The sequence below is a fragment of the Balaenoptera acutorostrata genome, chromosome 11 (genome assembly GCF_949987535.1).
Source record: "Balaenoptera acutorostrata chromosome 11, mBalAcu1.1, whole genome shotgun sequence".
In the NCBI taxonomy this organism is placed as follows: domain Eukaryota; kingdom Metazoa; phylum Chordata; class Mammalia; order Artiodactyla; family Balaenopteridae; genus Balaenoptera; species Balaenoptera acutorostrata.
This window is the reverse complement of record NC_080074.1, coordinates 105258914-105279888: the sequence shown is the minus strand read 5'-3', so window position 1 is coordinate 105279888 and position 20975 is coordinate 105258914. Positions and strand designations below refer to the sequence as shown.

The following is a 20975-nucleotide window of genomic DNA, read 5'->3' as shown; positions in this document are numbered from 1 at the left end:
ACCATAATTATAGGTTCATTCTCCAGGCTTTCCCAATAAACGTGAACTTCTTGAGGCAGAGGCTGTATCTATTACCTTTTTATTTTCAATCCTTAGTGTGGCATCTGGAAAAATACATGGCATTCAATAAACGTCTATGGAAAAGGTAGTGTAAGTAAAGGTATTTTATTTTCTGAGCATTACTGCCACTTAATTAAAAACTGAGGAAAATATCATTTGCTATAAATATTCAGATCAGTACAGGATTCTGTTTATAAGACCAAATAATAAATTGTACATTTTGGGAACAGCTGAAAGTAGAAGGCAATGGGAAGGCCTGGGGAGTCCAATTACAGTCCTGTCACCATACACCATCTTCTCTAGGCTGCCCAGCTACCAGTGCTGCTTTGCCGTGGTAACTGTTCCATTTGAACAAGTATTTACTCAGGTATCATGGTGATAACTGCTGTGTAATTGGCTGGGTAGATTTGCAGCTAATAGGGGATTTAATAAACCTTTAAGAACAAAAACAGATAGGACACTCGGCAGCAGCCACTGGGCAGGCCCCACTGTCCTGTGTCCAGCGCCACCTCCTCTGCAGCCACCTCGACACAGCAGGTGTGGCTGAGATTCAGTCAGAAGTGAGGAAGACAGAAATGTGGAGAAAAACCCACCACCTGCAAAAGAAACAGTGGAACAGGAGAAGCAAGCAGGTGAGGCGCAGTGAGGCGTGTGCTCCCAATATGCACCAGACTTCCCACAAAAAGATGGATCAAGCTTAAATGACTGTGCTGCCCACTTTCACATCAAAGAACCAAAAACTACTGACAAGGAAGCATGCCTGCCTCTCCCGTCTGCCTGCCTGGCTGACAGGGAAGGGAGAGGCCTTGCAAGTTGAAGGAAGCACCTGGGTGGGATGACAGAGAAACCTGGAGTGAAGGCCATGCTGGTCCAGGGTGTCCTACAGGTTGTAAAATGAACTTTAATCAAGTGTCACTTTTTGTTCAAATGATTTTAATTAGATTGCACAATTTTTAATATGCAAAGAAAAAGTTTTAAAACCTGAATTAAAAAAGAATAAGAAAAGATGTAATCCTTAAAAATGCTCATTCATCTATAACTATCTAGCAAATCATTGGTAAAACGTTATGATCTTCTAGGTCAAGAATTTACACTTAACACACACGCCAGATAATGGCCAAATGGCAATTTGAAAAAAATGAGTATCACTATTAAAAATGAGCTTTGAAATGAGAACTCGTGCAAATGTTAGTCATATTGACAGGATATATCTTTTCCATTGCTCAAAACATTAAAAAATATACTTTAGGGACAGATATAAATCCACCTTACTAAGTGACAAGAAAAAGTCTTATTACTTTAGAGGCGTTTTTGAAACATTTAGCTAGCAATTTGCAAATGGCTCCTTCAAAAAATAAATTTACTCTCAAAGAATACCAGTGAAGATATTTAAAACATTCTTTTCAAGTGCTAAAAAACAAAACAAAAACAAAAACACAATCATGTCAAAAATGTTAAGTTCACAGTAACAATACTGAACAGAAGACACTGCTCCCAGCCCCTTGGCAATTCTGCGACCTATTTAAGGGAACAATCTTTACTCTATGTTCATATAGACGCTTAAATTGAACACAACACAAAACCTGTCAAAAGTTGAGCAGAGAGAAGTTTCCAAAGAAGAAAACCCATATGGAAAGGAACAAAGCAAAGGTAAAAGGAGCCCTTGAGGGCTTCCCTGGTGGCACAGTGGTTAAAAATCCGCCTGCCAATGCAGGGGACACGGGTTTGAGCCCTGGTCCGGGAAGATCCCACATGCTGTGGAGCAACTAAGCCCGTGCGCCACAACTACTGAGCTTGCACTCTAGAGCCCACGAGCCACAACTACTGAGCCCGTGTGCCGCAACTACTAAAGCCCGTGCACCTAGAGCCCATGCTTCGCAACGAGAAGCCACCGCAATGAGAAGTCCGTGTACCGCAACGAAGAGTAATCCCCGCTCGCCGCAACTAGAGAAAGCCTGCGCACAGCAACGAAGACCCAACAGAGCCAAAAATAAAAATAAATAAAATAAATAAATTTATTAAAAAAAAAAAAAGCCCTTGAGTTTTCCCCCACAGAATTATTCACTTTATTCTCTCCATTTGCCAACACAGGTTAGAGGAGGTCTTCCTTCACTAGATCATTGGACAACTTCTTTAAATTTGGGGCATGGGCTCAGTGTAGAGCAGCACATATTAGGAATAAAGACATGTAAGGGGATCCTGTAAGAATACAAGAAAGGCATTAAGAGTCATTTTCCTTTGAGAGTTTTTCTCTGCTCAAACTTTAAAAGGTTCTGTATTTTATTTTAATAACAGAAATGGTTCCCAAACAACTTTACATTGCTCCTTGAGAAATTCAGAGATGCAGCTACCCTTCTTCTATCAGAGGGAGGCATTTCTTCTCAGAGGCTAAATTTAGGCAAGAGACATAAATTCTGGACCTGAGCAAGATAATAAGTATAATGTCCCTAGCCATTAGGGACATTAAAAGCCATTTAAGATATTTCAAACAAATATTTGTAGATTACTTTGGTGCATACAATTAATACATATAAGCAAAATTAACAGTAGGGTTAGAAGACAGAAAAAGATACAATAAAAGAATAGAAGATGGAAGCTGGAGGACAGTGAATGACGGGTACACAGCCTCAGAAGTACAAACATAAAAGCAGTTTCTTCATACCTTAAACCACTTAAAGCCCAAATGACTGGTCTCATGCAATATTTCACTCAACAGCTTCAGACAGGCAGTGAGTAGCAGAATGGACGAACAAAGATAAACAGGAAAGAGAGAAAGAAAAAGGCATGCAATTAAAAGCGAATTATTTACAGCCACTTCAAAAGATTTTTTTTTCAGTTTCTTACAAAGCTCAATACAACCTAGCAATCACACTCCCAGACATTTACCTAAATGAGTTGAAAACTGATGCCCATACAGAAACCTGCACATGAATGTTTACAGCAGCTTTATTGACAACTGCCAAAAACTGGAAGCAACCAAGGTGTTATTCAATAGGTAATGGAATAAACAAACAATGGTACGTCCATTCAGTGGAATATTTTCAGAGATAAAACAAGATAAACTCTCAGGCCACAAAAAGACATGGGATTACCTTAAACGCAGAGGCTAAAGGAAAGAAGCCAGTCTGAAAAGGTTACAGGAAAAAGATCAGGGATTGGGGAGATGGGGGAGGGATGAAAAGGAGGAGCATGGGGAATTTTCAGGGACTGAAACTATTTTGTATGATACTGTAATGGTAGATACATGCCATCATACATTTGGCAAAACCCATAATATGTATAACATGAGAATGATCCAAACTGTAAACTATGGACTAGTTAATAATGTGTCAATACTGGCCCATCAATTTTAACAACTGTATCACACCAATGCAAGACGTTAACAACAAGGGAAATTGAGGTCTAGGAAGGCGTATATGGGAACTCTCTGTACTTTCTGCTCAACTTTTCTGTGAACTAAAAAACTGATCTAAAAATAGCCTATTAAGATAGACTCATCCACCAGAGGGCATACAGCAGAAGCAAGAAGAACTACAATCCTGCAGCCTGTGGAACAAAAACCACATTCACAGAAAGATAGACAAGATGAAAAGGCAGAGGGCTATATACCAGATGAAGGAACAAGATAAAACTCCAGAAAAACAACTAAATGAAATGGAGATAGGCAACCTTCCAGAAAAAGAATTCAGAATAATGATAGTGAAGATGATCCAGGACCTCGGAAAAAGAATGGAGGCAAAGATCGAGAAGATGCAAAAAGTGTTTAACAAAGACCTAGAAGAATTAAAGAACAAACAAACAGAGATGAACAATACAATAACTGAAATGAAAACTAAACTAGAAGGAATCAATAACAGAATAACTGAGGCAGAAGAACGGATAAATGACCTGGAAGACAGAATGGTGGAATTCACTGCTGCGGAACAGACTAAAGAATAAAGAATGAAAAGAAATGAAGACAGCCTAAGAGACCTCTGGGACATTAAACGCACCAACATTCACATTATAGGGGTCCCAGAAGGAGAAGAGAGAGAGGAAGGACTAGAGAAACTATTTGAAGAGATTATAGTCGAAAACTTCCCTAACATGGGAAAGGAAATAGCCACCCAAGTCCAGGAAGCGCAGTGAGTCCCATATAGGATAAACCCAAGGAGAAACACGCCGAGACACACAGTAATCAAATTGGCAAAAATTAAAGACAAAGAAAAATTATTGAAAGCAGCAAGGGAAAAATGACAAATAACAACAAGGGAACTCCCATAAGGTTAACAGCTGATTTCTCAGCAGAAACTCTACAAGCCAGAAAGGAGTGGCATGATATACTTAAGGTGATGAAAGGGAAGAAACTACAACCAAGATTACTCTACCCAGCAAGGATCTCATTCAGATTCGATGGAGAAATAAAAAGCTCTACAGACAAGCAAAAGCTAAGAGAATGCAGCACCACCAAACCAGCTCTACAACAAATGCTAAAGGAACTTCTCTAAGTGGGAAACACAAGAGAAGAAAAGGACCTACAAAAACAAACCTATAACAATTAAGAAAATGGTCACAGGAACATACATATGGATAATTACCTTAAACTTGAATGGATTAAATGCTCCAACCAAAAGACACAGGCTTGCTGAATGGATACAAAAAGAAGACCTCTATATATGCTGTCTACAAGAGACCCACTTCAGACCTAGGGACACATACAGACTGAAAGTGAGGGGATGGAAAAAGATATTCCATGCAAATGGAAATCAAAAGAAAGCTGGAGTAGCTATACTCATATCAGATAAAATAGACTTGAAAATAAAGAATGTTACAAGAGACAAGGAAGAACACTACATAATGATCAAGGGATCAATCCAAGAAGATATAACAATTATAAATACATATGCACCCAACATAGGAGCACCTCAATACGTAAGGCAACTGCTAACAGCTATAAAAGAAGAAATCGACAGTAACACAATAATAGTGGGGGACTTTAACACCTCACTTACACCAATGGACAGATCATCCAAAATGAAAATAAATAAGGAAACAGAAGCTTTAAATGACACAACAGAACAGATAGATTTAATTGATATTTATAGGACATTCCATCCAAAAACAGCAGATTACACGTTCTTCTAAAGTGTGTATGGAACATTCTCCAGGACAGATCACATCTTGGGCCACAAATCAAACCTCAGTAAATTTAAGAAAATTGAAATCATATCAAGCATCTTTTCTGACCACAATGCTATGAGATTAGAAATGAATTACAGGGGAAAAAACGTAAAAAACACAAACACATGGAGGTTAAACAATACGTTACTAAATAACCAAGAGATCGCTGAAGAAATCAAAGAGGAAATCAAAAAATACCTAGAGACAAATGACAATGAAAATACAACGATCCAAAACCTATGGGATGCAGCAAAAGCAGTTCTAAGAGGGAAGTTTATAGCTATACAAGCCTACCTCAAGAAACAAGAAAAATCTCAAGTAAACAATCTAACCTTACACCTAAAGGAACTAGAGAAAGAAGAACAAACGAAACCCAAAGTTAGCAGAAGGAAAGAAATCATAAAGATCAGAGCAGAAATAAATGAAATAGAAACAAAGAAAACAATAGCAAAGATCAATAAAACTAAAAGCTGGTTCTTTGAGAAGATAAACAAAATTGATAAACCATTAGCCAGACTCATCAAGAAAAAGAGGGAGAGGACTCAAATCAATAAAATTGGAAATGAAAAAGGAGAAGTTACAACAGACACCACAGAAATACAAAGCATCCTAACAGACTACTACAAGCAACTCTATGCCAATAAAATGGACAACCTGGAAGAAATGGACAAATTCTTAGAAAGGTATAACCTTCCAAGACTGAACCAGGAAGAAACAGAAAATAAGAACAGACCAATCGCAAGTAATGAAATTGAAACTGTGATTAAAAATCTTCCAACAAACAGAAGTCCAGGACCAGATGGCTTCACAGGTGAATTCTATCAAACATTTAGAGAAGAGCTAACACCCATCCTTCTCAAACTCTTCCAAAAAATTGCAGAGGAAGGAACACTCCCAAACTCATTCTATGAGGCCATCATCACCCTGATACCAAAACCAGACAAAGGTACTACAAAAAAAGAAAATGACAGACCAATATCACTCATGAATATAGATGCAAAAATCCTCAACAAAATACTAGCAAACAGAATCCAACAACACATTAAAAGGATCATACACCACGATCAAGTGGGATTTATCCCAGGGATGCAAGGATTCTTCAATACATGCAAATCAATCAATGTGATACACCATATTAACAAATTGAAGGAGAAAAACCATATGACCATCTCAACAGATGCAGAAAAAGCTTTTGACAAAATTCAACACCCATTTATGATAAAAACTCTCCAGAAAGTGGGCATAGAGGGAACCTACCTCAACATAATAAAGGTCATATATGACAAACCCACAGCAAACATCATTCTCAATGGTGAAAAACTGAAAGCATTTCCTCTAAGATCAGGAATGAGACAAGGATGTCCACTCTCGCCACTATTATTCAACATAGTTTTGGAAGTCCTAGCCATGGCAATCAGAGAAGAAAAAGAAATAAAAGGAATACAAATTGGAAAAGAAGAAGTAAAACTGTCACTGTTTGCAGATGACATGATACTATACATAGAGAATCCTAAAAATGCCACCAGAAAACTACTAGAGCTAATCAATGAATTTGGTAAAGTTGCAGGATACAAAATTAATGCACAGAAATCTGTTGCATTCCTATACACTAATGATGAAAAATCTGAAAGAGAAATTATGGAAACACTCTCATTTACCATTGCAACAAAAAGAATAAAATACCTAGGAATAAACCTACCTAGGGAGACAAAAGACCTGTATGCAGAAAACTATAAGACACTGATGGAAGATATTAAAGATGATACAACAGATGGAGAGATATACCATGTTCTTGGATTGGAAGAATCAATATTGTGAAAATAACTATATGACCCAAAGCAATCTACAGATTCAGTGCAATCCCTATCAAATTCCCAATGGCATGTTTTACGGAACTAGAACAAATCATCTTAAAATTTGTATGGAGACACAAAAGAACCCGAATAGCCAAAGCAGTCTTGAGGGAAAAAAACGGAGCTGGAGGAATCCGACTCCCTGACTTCAGACCATACTACAAAGCTACAGTAATCAAGACAATATGGTACTGGCACAAAAACAGAAACATAGATCAATGGAACAAGATAGAAAGCCCAGAGATAAACCCATGCACCTATGGTCAACTAATCTATGACAAAGGAGGCAAGGATATACAATGGAGAAAAGACAGTCTCTTCAATAAGTGGTGCTGGGAAAACTGGACAAGTACATGTAAAAGAATGAAATTAGAACACTCCCTAACACCATACACAAAAATAAACTCAAAATGGATTTGAGACCTAAATGTAAGACCGGACACTATAAAACTCTTAGAGGAAAACATAGGAAGAACACTCTTTGACATAAATCACAGCAAGATCTTTTTTGATCCACCTCCTAGAGTAATGGAAATAAAAACAAAAATAAACAAATGGGACCTAATGAAACTTAGAAGCTTTTGCACAGCAAAGGAAACCATAAACAAGACGAAAAGACAACCCTCAGAATGGGAGAAAATATTTGCAAACGAATCAATGGACAAAGGATTAATCTCCAAAATATATAAACAGCTCATGCAGCTCAGTATTCAAGAAACAAACAACCCGGGGCTTCCCTGGTGGCGCAGTGGTTGAGAATCTGCCTGCTAATGCAGGGGACACGGGTTCGAGCCCTGGTCTGGGAAGATCCCACATGCCACGGAGCAGCTGGGCCCGTGAGCCACAATTGCTGAGCCTGCGCGTCTGGAGCCTGTGCCCCGCGACGGGAGGGGCCGCGATAGAGAAAGGCCCGCGCACCGCGATGAAGAGCGGTCCCCGCACCGCGATGAAGAGTGGCCCCCGCTTGCCGCAACTGGAGAAAGCCCTCGCACGAACCGAAGACCCAACACAGCCAAAAATAAATAAATAAATAAATAAATAAATAAGAAAATCCTTTAAAAAAAAAAAGAAAAAAAAAGAAACAAACAACCCAATCCAAAAATGGGCAGAAGACCTAAATAGACATTTCTCCAAAGAAGTCATACAGATGGCCAAGAAGCACATGAAAAGATGCTCAACATCACTAATTATTAGAGAAATGCAAATCAAAACTACAATGAGGTATCACCTCACACCAGTTAGAATGGGCATCATCAGAAAATCTACAAACAACAAATGCTGGAGAGGGTGCGGAGAAAAGGGAACCCTCTTGCACTGTTGGTGGGAATGTAAATTGATACAGCCACTATGGAGAACAGTATGGAGGCTCCTTAAAAAACTAAAAATAGAATTACCATATGATCCAGCAATCCCACTACTGGGCATATACCCAGAGAAAACCATAATTCAAAAAGACACATGCACCCCAATGTTCAATGCAGCACTATTTACAATAACCAGGTCATGGAAGCAACCTAAATGCCCATTGACAGACAAACGGATAAAGAAGTTGTGGTACATATATACAATGGAATATTACTCAGCCATAAAAAGGAACGAAATTGAGTCATTTGTTGAGACGTGGGCAGATCTAGAGACTGTCATACAGAGTGAAGTAAGTCAGAAAGAGGAAAACAAATATCGTATAATAACGCATGTATGTGGAACCTAGAAAAATGGTACAGATGAACCGGTTTGCAGGGCAGAAGTTGAGACACAGATGTAGAGAACAGACGTGTGGACACCAAGGGGGCAAAACCGCGGTGGGGTGGGGATGGTGGTGTGCTGAATTGGGCGATTGGGATTGACACGTATACACTGATGTGTATAAAACTGATGACTAATAAGAACCTGCAGTATAAACAAACAAACAAACGAAACAACTAATACTAAACTTTCTTTGGGTTATTTGTATGGAAACACGTTAATATAAATGTTTCAGACATTACATGAAATTCCTAAAAATCTTGTATGTTCTGGTATAATGTTATTAGTCATAATTCCAGTTACTACTTTAAAATGTATATCTCAGAAATAACTAAACTTCCTTGTCAATTGCATTATTATGAACTTTCATCAAATCTTTAACCGTGGTCATTTTTAAGTCTTTTGTCATTTACAGACAGTTCTGGGTGTACTCTGATGCTTTTGCAAAAATGTTCCTATAAAAGGGTTTCATCTCCAAGGAATTCATGGAAAAGACCCTGACAAGCACAGGTTTCTGGTAACTGACTATACTGCTGAACTGAATGAATAAGCATTTTCAGAACTCTAATGGAAAACTGATGAACTCATAAAAGTGCTAACAAAAGATCAAGATGGGAAAAAAAATTAATTACATGGGACTGAGTGAACTGATGAGGATGATTATAATTTTTGTGACTTTGTTTGAATAAAAACAAAAAAAAATCCCACAAGGACTCAGAGGCAAAAAATATACAAATCAATTTTCTCTGCAAAGTAAAGGATCTGTTACAGTGGAGGATTACTGGACTGAATGTCAATATTACGACATAGTATCAGTGTGTTTTGTGTTTGGTAATTGCAATCATTGTTGCTTTTGCTGTGGTCATCCATTTAACAATGCTTGGTGTCAGTCTATCTCTTGTAAAAATAAAATACAGTGTGTGTGTGTGGAAAAAAAAAAAGAAAGTACAAGAAAAAAATAAATAAATAAAATAAAAATAAAAATAGTCATTAATATCAATCAATCAGCCCCAGAAAGCAAATTATAACCAGTTCACACTATAGCTTAAAAAAGAACATGTAACAGCAGTCTATATACCATGACATGATTTATTATTAATTGCCAAAATGTCTACATGATGTCTGATATGTAAGACTTGTCACTAAACAATGATCCCAAAGCAGAAAAAAAATCTTTACAGAAAGACAAAATGGGGAACATTTTGAAAACAGAGGGAAGAATGTAAGAAAGGTAGAATCAAGATACAAAAAAATCCCTCCCCACCCTGGAACAATGGCTGACACTACCCCTTCTCTGAGGCTCTCCACTCCCCAAGCTCTGTTTAACTGCACGTTAATAAATATTCAAATAGAAAGTGGACCGAGGCATTTATCTAAGAATAGGGCACTGAAAGAAACTCATTCTGGAAAGATCAATTTTCCTTCAGCTTTGCTAATAAATGTCAGTTTGTCTTTCTACACTTGACACTAAAGAAACCAGATCCTTGTATCTGTTATGAGGGGACTGCCTGGTGGTACACACCATGACACGTCTGCTTTGAAAGGTACCCTTCTTCCTTGCTATGGAGCTACCCTAGCTCACAAGAGCTCTGGTGGTCTGATCAAAGGGCTCCCCAAAAGATTCATGTCACCCTCTCACTGAACACTTTTTACCTGTTTGGCACTTATATTTCTCCAACAAAGAGATGGAAACAACACTGGAAAAATGATACTCTCATAATGGGAACTGAGATTAGAGCCTTCACTTGTTAAAACTATTTCTTCCATTCAGACCTCCCACCTTTAGTTATTCTTCCTAATAAAAAGTTTAAAGCAAGGGTAGAGAATCTAAAAAGACATATAAAAACATAGAAAACAAATAGAAACAGCAGAATTCTTTAACAAGTCACCTCCGGGTTGAGATGCTGATCTGGGACTCCCAGGTGTCATGACATCTATGTCCTTCATACCTGTTACCAACCTCAACTTGTTATAACTTTAACGGCTCTTGTGAACAAGACAGGCTATAAAATAAATAAATCTTTTGCTATTTAAATCAACATCTTTGACTCAGAAGTGTTTGTGTTTTCCCATTTAATTTAAAAGCAGGGTTGTGCTCAGTCTGGTGACAGACAGGCAAGTTAAATTTCATCTCATCAGATGTGTCAGCATATACAACATCAATATATACAAGTCAGCCCCAAATATGGAACGCACAGACGACTGCATTAACATGAATCAATTCTTAATACGGCTATGCTTTAATTCTTATTTAACTCTAAATACTTACACTCGGTGAAGTGCTTTGAAACCCTGCAAACATACATTATGTACTGTTCACCTAAGCCATACTGGCTGGGCTTCACCCTCCTTTAACCAGCAGCACTGCCGTAACTGTAAAAAATCGCAGACCTGTTTTTCAGCACTGGTCCTGGCTGACTCCTCCTGTGCCAGCACCATCTCTCGCTCTGCAGTTATCTGTACACTTTCTCTTAGTGCTTCTTCCAGCTCTTCAATCCTGTCATCCTTCTTACGGAGACTGTCCTGGAAAACGACGGAAGACCAGGTGAAGGAGACTAATTAACTCAAGGAGAGCCCATTTATCAAGAAAGGGCTATGTGCTTATAAAATGTTCTTCCCTTCAGAAGTACATCTAGGCCAAAAAGATATGGACACAAAGGAAAGAATAAAACAGGGGAAGAAAGACGTAAAGAGGTTGAAGAAGTATATTATTAAGAGCAAAGGGTCAAGTTAGTTAAGCAAGAGAAACCTGTGATGGACTTTCTCCATAACACACAGAAGAAAATTGTTTGTGTTAGGCAGACAGGCAGCAGGGGCTTGATTATTTAAAAATGCAAACCTGTTTTTGAACTACTCTCTAAACTGGGCTTAAAGCCAGCTTTGATGAAGCCTAAGTCACAAGACTCAATAGCTAAACATTCTCTCCCTGCAAAGTTAAGCCTAGATGAAAAAGTTAAGTAAACAGCATGATCAGTCAGATTATATGCTACATACAGACAATTGTTGGAAAATTCATTTTTTAAAAAAGAAATGCAAAAGGAGATTTTTCCTAATGAATTCAAGAGAGTAAAGTTTTCTCTCAATCTCATATAAGAAAACTAAAAATAACTGGTGGTAAGTAACTGGTCTGGCTAAGGATGAGTAATTTGGTTAGACAACCAAAACCCACTAGGCCTAATATTCTACACAAGTCTAAGAAGTAACTTTTGGGGAGGTAAATATGGATTTCTACCAGAAAGACAAACAAAATCCTACAGGACTTTAAAATCATGTAAGATAGACGATCTTAAAATAAGAAGAATAAATGGAACAGTTTTCAAGTAGTATGAAGAACTGGATTCATCAGATTATTCTAAGCATTTCTTCTTTAAATTCTTATAGAACCAGAAGACTAAGAATAAAGTGCTGCCTTTTATTAATAGATGAAACAAAGAACAAGATTTGTCCATTCATTCTCCAACTTTCTGAACACTCATACCAGCAAAAGATACCAAAGGATTTTGTCTTTTATCTATGCAACTCTTATTTGATCTTATTGTAGTTCAGTTTTCATAAGTACAAAGTACAAGAAAGTCCTTTCTTGACAACTCTGTCTTCAGAAATCTAGAACTGAAATCTCTCAAAGGTAAGTCAGATTTTTCTCCCAACTGTGATGGAATGGCATCTATTATTTAACATCCTTCCTAATAAAAAGTTGTTATATCTTTTGCTCTCTCCCATTTTTCTCAATTAAAAAAAAGAGATTTAGGAAAAAGAATATTCACATTTTGATGATGTATGTTCATTTTTTTTTTTTGTAAGTTTTCATTCTTCTCGGAGATAATGTTATAAAATACTCTGAGTTAGTCCCTAAGTAAGGTTCTGTTTTATGCAGGGCAGTTTAGCTACATCAAAAAATGCTCTTTGTTGAAATCTAAATACTTCCAGTTTGCTTGCCATTAACAGCGGAGTACAATAAGGGTTTCTACAACGAGGCCAAGCAGAGAGAGACAAGGGATGACTCCCGTGAAAACAAAGTCCAACATAGTTTCTCTTGATTCAAAGAAAATGAAATGTAACAGAAGGATTAAGTGAAAAGGAATGGATGCAATGATCGGCGCAGTCCTGTCAAATTCTCTAATGAATAACTACATCTGTAGTAACACGGGATTCTGAATTACAGATTCCTGTAAGCAAATAGAAACACAAATGTTTCCCGTTATCAATTAGCTGTGAATAGCTCAGTATTATGTTTATGTCCAGCCTACTGCATCCTTCACCCTTAAACTGTCTTCTGGAGATCTCCTGAGAGGCTTCTGGTATCCTAACCTAAAATGAAGCTGAAAAAGTTATTCCAAATAACTTCCCAGGAACCCAATTTCAAGCAAACAGGTTTACTTGCTCTTCTGCACGGGCCAAAAAACAGCTTTGAGGCTTTATCAGTAAAACTTTTTTTTAGAGTGAGAATAATTAGTAATTTGTCATACGGCAGATGATCAGTGCAGGTTTTCATACTGAAAGTTTCCCTGAAACCAGTGTTAAAACCAGAGTCTACCAGATGAGCTATGTGTGCAAGGTCATTTATTTAAAAGTTTTCTGGACCTAATCTCAAAGCCTGGTTCAAAATCTTTCTCCATGACAAAAACAAAAAACAGAAGCCAAGTGAAACCACAAATAAAAAGAAAAGGAGAAGACTGTTGAATAATTTTTATGAGATACTGTAAGTCATGTTACATCTCAGTATAAAACTAAGTATGGGACCATCTGCTCTAAGGAAATCATATTAAACCAGGGCAGTAACGAGAAAAATGAAGATAGCAAATCAAATACCCCCCACCATCTTTAACAAAGTCCAACTACTGAAACCATATAGTGAATAAAATTTGGCTCCAGTTTTGTTTTTGGAATCTTAACAGATATCTGCTAAGGCAAACCAAGGAGGTTTCCTTTGTACTGAACAAAACCTTGAATCTGTTTCATTTAATAAAATATTGAGCCAATGCCAGAAATAAATAGAACCTTTTAGTTCTACAAATATTGGAGCCCTAACCACACTGCTAGGTCATATTTATAATTATTCTTTCTTGTCCTCACTGTTTCTTCAAGATTAAGTACATTTTTCTGCACTTAGATTATAATATGGGTACTTTTTTGTAACGTTTAGAATACTAGAGAAAAGAAAAGATCTTAAAAAGTTTAGAAAGGCCAAAAATGATCACCCACAAAGAATAAAAAAATGGAAGGCAGTGGAATTTTTAATGGCAACACAGAAAACTAGAAGACAATTGAGGCGATGCCTTTAAAACTCCAAGGGAAAGATGACTTCTGATATAGAATTCTACATCCAAACTATCAATCTAATGTGAGGGTGGAATGCAAAGTCTGAAAAACTTTACCTCACATCACAGACTCTCAGAGAGCTACCAGGTCTGTGCTCTGTCTCAAATGCATGGTGAAGGGAACTGTGGAGGTGACAACAAGCCTGGAGAATAAGTACAGTTTGAAGTAGAGGACAGAAACTCCAGGAAAGATGTTTCCAAGAAAAAAGTGCATGTAGAGATTACCTGAGGTTAATTAATAAGGGATGATGTATTTTACAACAGTAACAATATTGGGAGGAATGTCATGGTTGGAGAAAGGAATCTGGGAATAAACTGGTGATATGTATACAAATAACTAATAAAACAAACAAACCAATTACCACCACCAGGAAAAACTACAAGTCCAATAAAGGAAATGAAGTTGTAATACACTACGTGCCTTGGTCACAATAATGCAAAACTTGATATAACTATATTGGAAAGACAGAGAGGGAAGAGTGTGGGGTGACTTGTGTAAAAAAGCCAATTCCTCATCACTCAGGATAAGAAGTCAGTACATAACTAATGTCCAAATGAGAAAAATAATCAAATAACAATAAAAAAGTGGAAGTAAACAGCAGAAGAAACAACCCAAAGAGGTGAAAGTGGTCGTCTCCGAGGGGCAGGAATCAAGGTTGGACAAGAACGAGGCAGATGAGCCGTGCAGTACTGCCTTGCTTTGTATACGATATAAATATATATTGTTCTGAAAAAAATCAAAATGAAATTAAAAATGTTAAAAGAATAGCGCGCACTGCCAAGTAAATTAATAAGAATATAGAGAACTTTTGGAAATAGTTATAAATGCGGTGACTATTTCAGATACTGATACTCTAAACATATTAACTATTTATCATGGAAAGAGAAGAGCTGACCGGACAAGTGTGTCACAAGTCAGTGCTAACGGCAAAAAGGAATAAAAGTTAAAAAAAAAAATGTATGAATTTTAAGCCACTGTACTCTTCAGTTTTCTCTTCAAAAGTCCTGTGAAGACACAGAGAACAGACTTGTGGTTGCCAAGGGGGTGGGGGGGACGGGAGATGGAGGGATGGGGAGTCTGGGATGAGCAGATGCAAACTATTATACAGAGAATGGATAAACAATAAGCTCCTACTGTACAGCACAGGGAACTATATTCAATGTCCTCTGATAAACCATAATGGAAAAGAATATGAAAAAGAATGTACATGTATAACTGAGTCACCGTTGTACAGCAGAAATTGACACAACATTGTAAATCAACTAGACTTGAATAAAATAAAATTTTTAAAAAGTCCTGTGAATTTCTTCATGCCAATAATTTGCATGAGTGGGTCAAAATGATGATGATAAATTCCTTTCCAGTCTTTAGGTAACTGTGGGATACTCCAAATAATAACATTTTTTAAAGTAATGATAATGTTGCCATAAGTTCTGCTATTACCCAAAGATTCTGAAGATATCTAAAGCTTAAACATCTCAACAGCCGAGGTCTGAGGCACCAAGCCAAGAGCTTTCAAAACTGTCCCCCGTCCCCTTTTCTGTGCAAATGGTTTCATACACACACACACACACACACACACACACACACACACACACACATATATACATACACATACCTACAAAAATAGTAGTGAGTAGATTTCGGTAATAGAGTTTGACACAGAATTCTGGTGATAAAACTGCTCATCTATACTATACTTAACAGTGTGTTTTGGTTTGAAGAGAAAAATCTCTCATCTGTTCACTGCCCTAACTTTGAGCAGAAGTGACAGTGACCACCAGCTTCTCTGAATATGTGTGATGCAATAAAATGTCACTTGGTAAAGTGGTGGACTTCAGAAACCGTGAAACACAACAGACTCGGTACACTCCTGCTCTCAGGCCCAGGCTCGAGGAAGTAGGGGATGTGCTGAGCCCCCGGCAAGTACTCCTTGGTGGCTCTGAGAGTGATTGTACCAGGTGCGGCCTAAGGCCCTGAATGTGCTTTGCAGTCTTAACTAGACTTTCTCTTTCAAAAGGTCCGCATTCACCCATCTTCAACGTAAATCACGAGGCAGCCACGCGGCTCAAGTCTGTAATCCTGGAGGAGTCTACACAGAACCTCCGAGATCCCTAACCCCTTCTTCTGTGGATGATCCACAGGCTTGAAGGCTCTGAGGCATCCAGAAAGCAGAAAGATGACTTACTGGGACTTACTGACTTACTGGGACTAAATGTAGACAGAGATTAAAGTTAAGTTCGAGAACTTCATTCCTGTTGTTTATACGCATTACTGATTTGCAGCTAGCCTGGAATAAAGTCATAGCTTCTCATTTGTCTTGTCCAATGCAACACAGCCACTAGCCACATGTAGCTAATGAGCACTTACAATGTGTCCAAACTAAGATGTGCTATAAATTCTAAAGACTTACTACCTCCCCAAAAAAAGGAATGTAAAATATTTCATTAATAATCTTCACATTGATTATATGTTGAAACGGTAATATTTTGGATATACTGGATTAAGTATATTATTAAAATTAAAGTCATCTGTTTCCTTTTAGCTTTTTTTAATGATGCTATTAGAAAATGCAAAATTATACGTGTGCTCACATTGTATTTCCACTGGACACCACTCAAGTTTTTACATATGAAATGTATCTATAAAAGGCTATACAACACACCATGTTTTCCATAAATTCATAACTCTTCTCTTGGTTCATAGCCTGTTAGCACATAAATATGAGGTACTAGGTAAGAATCCTTATGGAAAACACTGTCAAAAGCTCTAACAAGTGATTGAAAATTACTGCAGTGATAACATGAGTAAAAGAAATTCAAATAGCACTTACTGTTCTATCAACAGAGAAAACCAAACTGTGAATTGAAAGGAAAAAGAAAAATTCAGGCATGTGGCAGATCACTTTAGTACCTAGGATATAAAGTGCCTATGTTAGCTATTTATTATATCAATATAACAAGTTACCTCAATACTTAGCAGCTTAAAAGAACAGTGAACATTTTTTGTCTCACACAGTTTCTGTGGGCCAGAAACTCAAGAGCAGCTTAACCTAACAGTCTGGTTCCAGGTTCTCTCACTGGGGGACAGCTGAGATGTCTGCCAGGATTCAGTCCTCGCTTCCTCTTACATGGTTGGCAAGCTGGTGATGACCACTGGCAAGGGGCCTCTGCTCCTCTCCACATGGCACCTGGCATTCCTCAGAGCAGGTGACCCTGGAGAGCAAGGCAGGGCGTCCATGTCTCTTGTGACCCGGCTTCAGAAGTCACATATCATCACATCTGACACTTTCTACTGTGCACAAAGGCTAACCCTGCCACAAGACTACACAAGGCCACAAATACCAAGAGGTAAGGATGCTCTGGGGCCATCTTGGAAGATGGTTTTCATGGTACCCGAGGATATAGCTCCAGTACAAGAAAACTGGATTATCAACGAAGCAAGGAAGAATGAAAACAGTGATTAACAAAACTGCTTCTGAGAGAAAAATAACTGTTAGGATAACAGAGCCTTTACTACAAAGACACAGCTTTTGTTATGAGATTATATTAAAGTGGAACCCAAATGATACTAAATTAAAACGAAATCCAAACATACCTAAAATGTAAAAGGCAGACATTCAGAAGACATCACAAAATTGGGTTATGGATCAGCATATCATTGGATATGAGATCAGCAAAATATGCATTCTGTCAGGAATTATTTAGAAGAAAGTCTGTAACTGGACTGAGTTCTAATGAGAGATGTTTTCTTGTGATTATGGTAAACATTAGAGTAACCCAACCTAATTCAATGACAGTTCAGTCCTAAGAATACACAACAATATGCCAGTCAATCAAAGTTTAACTGAAAAAAATTACTGGGTCAATGTTTAGAGAGCTATACAATAGAGGTTTATTAATACGTTTAGCCTCCACATTTTTGGGGAATCAAGCCAGTTTTTTAAGAAAATATGAGAATGAAATATTCAGAGTCTTGCTGGCTCCCACTGAGTAAAGCCCTCTATAAACTCCTGATCCCTCATGAATTTTGATGATAATTAAGTCTACTCTTTACGCCAACTCTTCTTATTAGCTGGGGTCCAATGAGACCACTTCATTCACAGAGGAAAGGGTTCAACGCAGGTGGTTTTTGTGACTAGTTTTGGGGGGATGGTAGAGGGAGAACGAGAGGAAAGGGGAAGCTACCAAAGAATTCCTCATATCTTTAAACAAGAAGCCTCCTATACTCAAACAAGATTAGGGCAAAAGCTGTGACAGCTGTAACTTCACTCAGGCAACTGAAGAAGAAGACTGGACCGGACCCTTTAGCAAATCCCATAATCCCACTCCCCTAAAACACTCCTCTGAACTTTACTTCTTGACATCAGCTCTGTCAACATCAGCTATAAACCAGCTGTAAGACTCTACTCCCCACTGCCTTGCCTTCAGATCAAACGTTCAATAAGAAAAGCAAAGGCAAAAGGAAAAAAGGAACAACAGCAATTAAAAATTAATTTTTTGTTCTCTTCAAATAGCTCCCTCAAAATTAAAAGAAAAAAAAAGGCTCACTATACAGTAACATAAAAAGAAATCACTTGATACGGACAGATCTCATTAAGCTTTTCTCAGCAGCAGAAGGAAGGTCACTGCAGATTTCATGAATATCTGAGGGAACAGCCCCCCACGTCCACTCATCCCCCTGCCCTGGCCCTGCCAGTGGAGGTCATTCCCTCAGCTTAACATTAAGAGCCACTTCCTCTGGGGTAAACACCACTTACCAGAGAGTTTAACATGCTCTGAAAGATATTAATGTTAACTGCTATCCATTATCCTTACTGTGAAGAGACCATGCTTCCTTCTTCATCACCTTCAACCCCACCGCTATACCTCCTCCCCATCCCTCAAACATAAATACACATGCGGAAGATTTCATTAAAATCATTCAACAGGTCAGAATTCAATTACCAACTGCTCAGATGCTTAGTGGGGAGGAAAAGTTGAAGCCAGATGCATTGATGAAGTCAATTTTAAGAAAAGAAAGCTAGCCTAACACAGAGACAGAATTTGGTTACACGCCAACCACTTCTTGGTTTAAGGAAATGCTTTGGGTTCAAATGTAAAGATATTTTCTCCCCCTGTTCTCTTTAAAGTCCCTCAAACATCTCTCACAGTTCAAATTGTTAAAAATCAAAGTCAAAACAAAAGCAGATGCATTTCATTAAGGAAATGGAAACATATATATATAAAATGATGCTTTATATGAATAACTTTTATGGAACATCGAGTACAAATATCCCACATAGACTGGCCAGGTTCTCATCTTGAAAATTCTGGTAGCTGGTAACAGAAAGAAGCTCAGGCAAGGACATGGGGTTTACCAAATCGTAGGACACGTCTCCTCTGATCAGTAATGCTTATTAAAAAGAACAAGCACAAATTTTCAAAGTCTTCCCCCAAAACCCCAAAGATAGTCTTTTACTTAATATAATAAACAATTGATGTGGTCCATAAGAGGCTGTCTCTTGCCTTTTGAGGTCTTGGCAAAGGTGCTATATATACACCTGTTTCTGCTCTCTCTTAAAAATAAAAGGAATCCCTTTGGAGATTCTACTTTCCAAATGCAAAGGAGGAGTTTCCACAATAACACAAAGGAAAGGATTAAACCATATGTTTCACTGAAGTGAGACCCTAGTACTTGTGAGAAATTTCATGACAAATGTAACTTTAACCACTTACTGTTTTATGGGGAGCATTCCTGAAATAAAGCTCAAATGATGTGATTAGAAGTCCCCATAGAAGAGGGCTAAACTTAACTGCAGGTAGTAGCTTAGTAGGCTACACAATCGTACTATCAATAAACATTCTTTCAGTAAATTTCATTGGCTATCAAATGGAACTGAATTTTGTCCAGAAGAAAACATGTCTATTGAGGACATTTCAAACGTGGCAGAATTTCTTAAAGTCATTTTAAGACTTGTTTTGCTTTTTTCCTAAATGGTAAGAAGTGGCACAGTTTGAGCCAAAAGCTTTAAAAATTTGCACATGTGCCAACAATATGAGTAGGTGCTTTACCTGCAGGAAAACACAATTTTCAAGTTAATTTCAGCAACTATCCACAGGGTTGTAAAAACAGATGCTGATTTGTATGTACTCTTTTCCTATATAATCCCTAACTCCATTTAATATTTGTTGAGAACCCCATAAAAACCCACTTATGCTCATATGCTAGATAGAAAAAGCCCTAAGAAAAAAACTAATCCAAAGGGAAGAAAGGATATAGAATTAAATCTTTAAATAGGTCAAGAAGGTCTGTTAAGAAGAAACCAAAATTTATTTTTACAAAAACAAGAAGAACATTAATACATCAGAGGTATCTTGCATGTGACACATCACATACTATTTCTGGAAGTATGTCAGATAATCAATTTTTTAAAAGGTTATCTTAAACCATTATCCCCATGGTCAATGGAAAAAACAAGGATAAGTGGTCTTCATTTCAGAAAGAAAGAAAAAAAAAATCTCTTACCAAAATGGAAGAAAAAAAATTTTTGTAGGTAGAGCAAATAAAATACAACTGTAAAGAAAAACACAAATGTTTCACTGATTCTGCATCTAAGAGGAGAATATGCCTAAATACATGTAAAGCTGCTTTCCCCATATCTATTTCTATTGTTTTCACTTTCTTTGAACTTTATTCTTAATAGTCATTGGTCTCAGGAGAGCTGGCTCACAATGTTCTTTCAGCAGTCCCATTAATCTCCCTGACAGTCCTCTCTCTCAAGGTTAAATTCAGATACTTATCTTTGTCATAAATAAAAACAAAGCACCAAACCACTACTGATATGAGCCACCACCC

At 37.6% G+C, this 20975-nt stretch overlaps 1 protein-coding gene across 13 annotated transcripts in view; it reads right to left on the bottom strand.

The window, feature by feature from the left end:
• The window catches only part of ERC1 (ELKS/RAB6-interacting/CAST family member 1), a 424409-nt gene that overhangs the window by 221690 nt on the left and 181744 nt on the right, over positions 1-20975 (bottom strand). For 9 of the 13 annotated variants that reach the window (XM_057555932.1, XM_057555936.1, XM_057555931.1 and 6 more), the window contains one exon: positions 11211-11342. The exons of the other annotated variants lie outside the window; for them this stretch is intronic. In XM_057555932.1, the coding sequence (XP_057411915.1) occupies positions 11211-11342 (132 nt within the window). The remainder of the gene's footprint in view (positions 1-11210; positions 11343-20975) is intronic. 13 annotated transcript variants of the gene reach the window in all.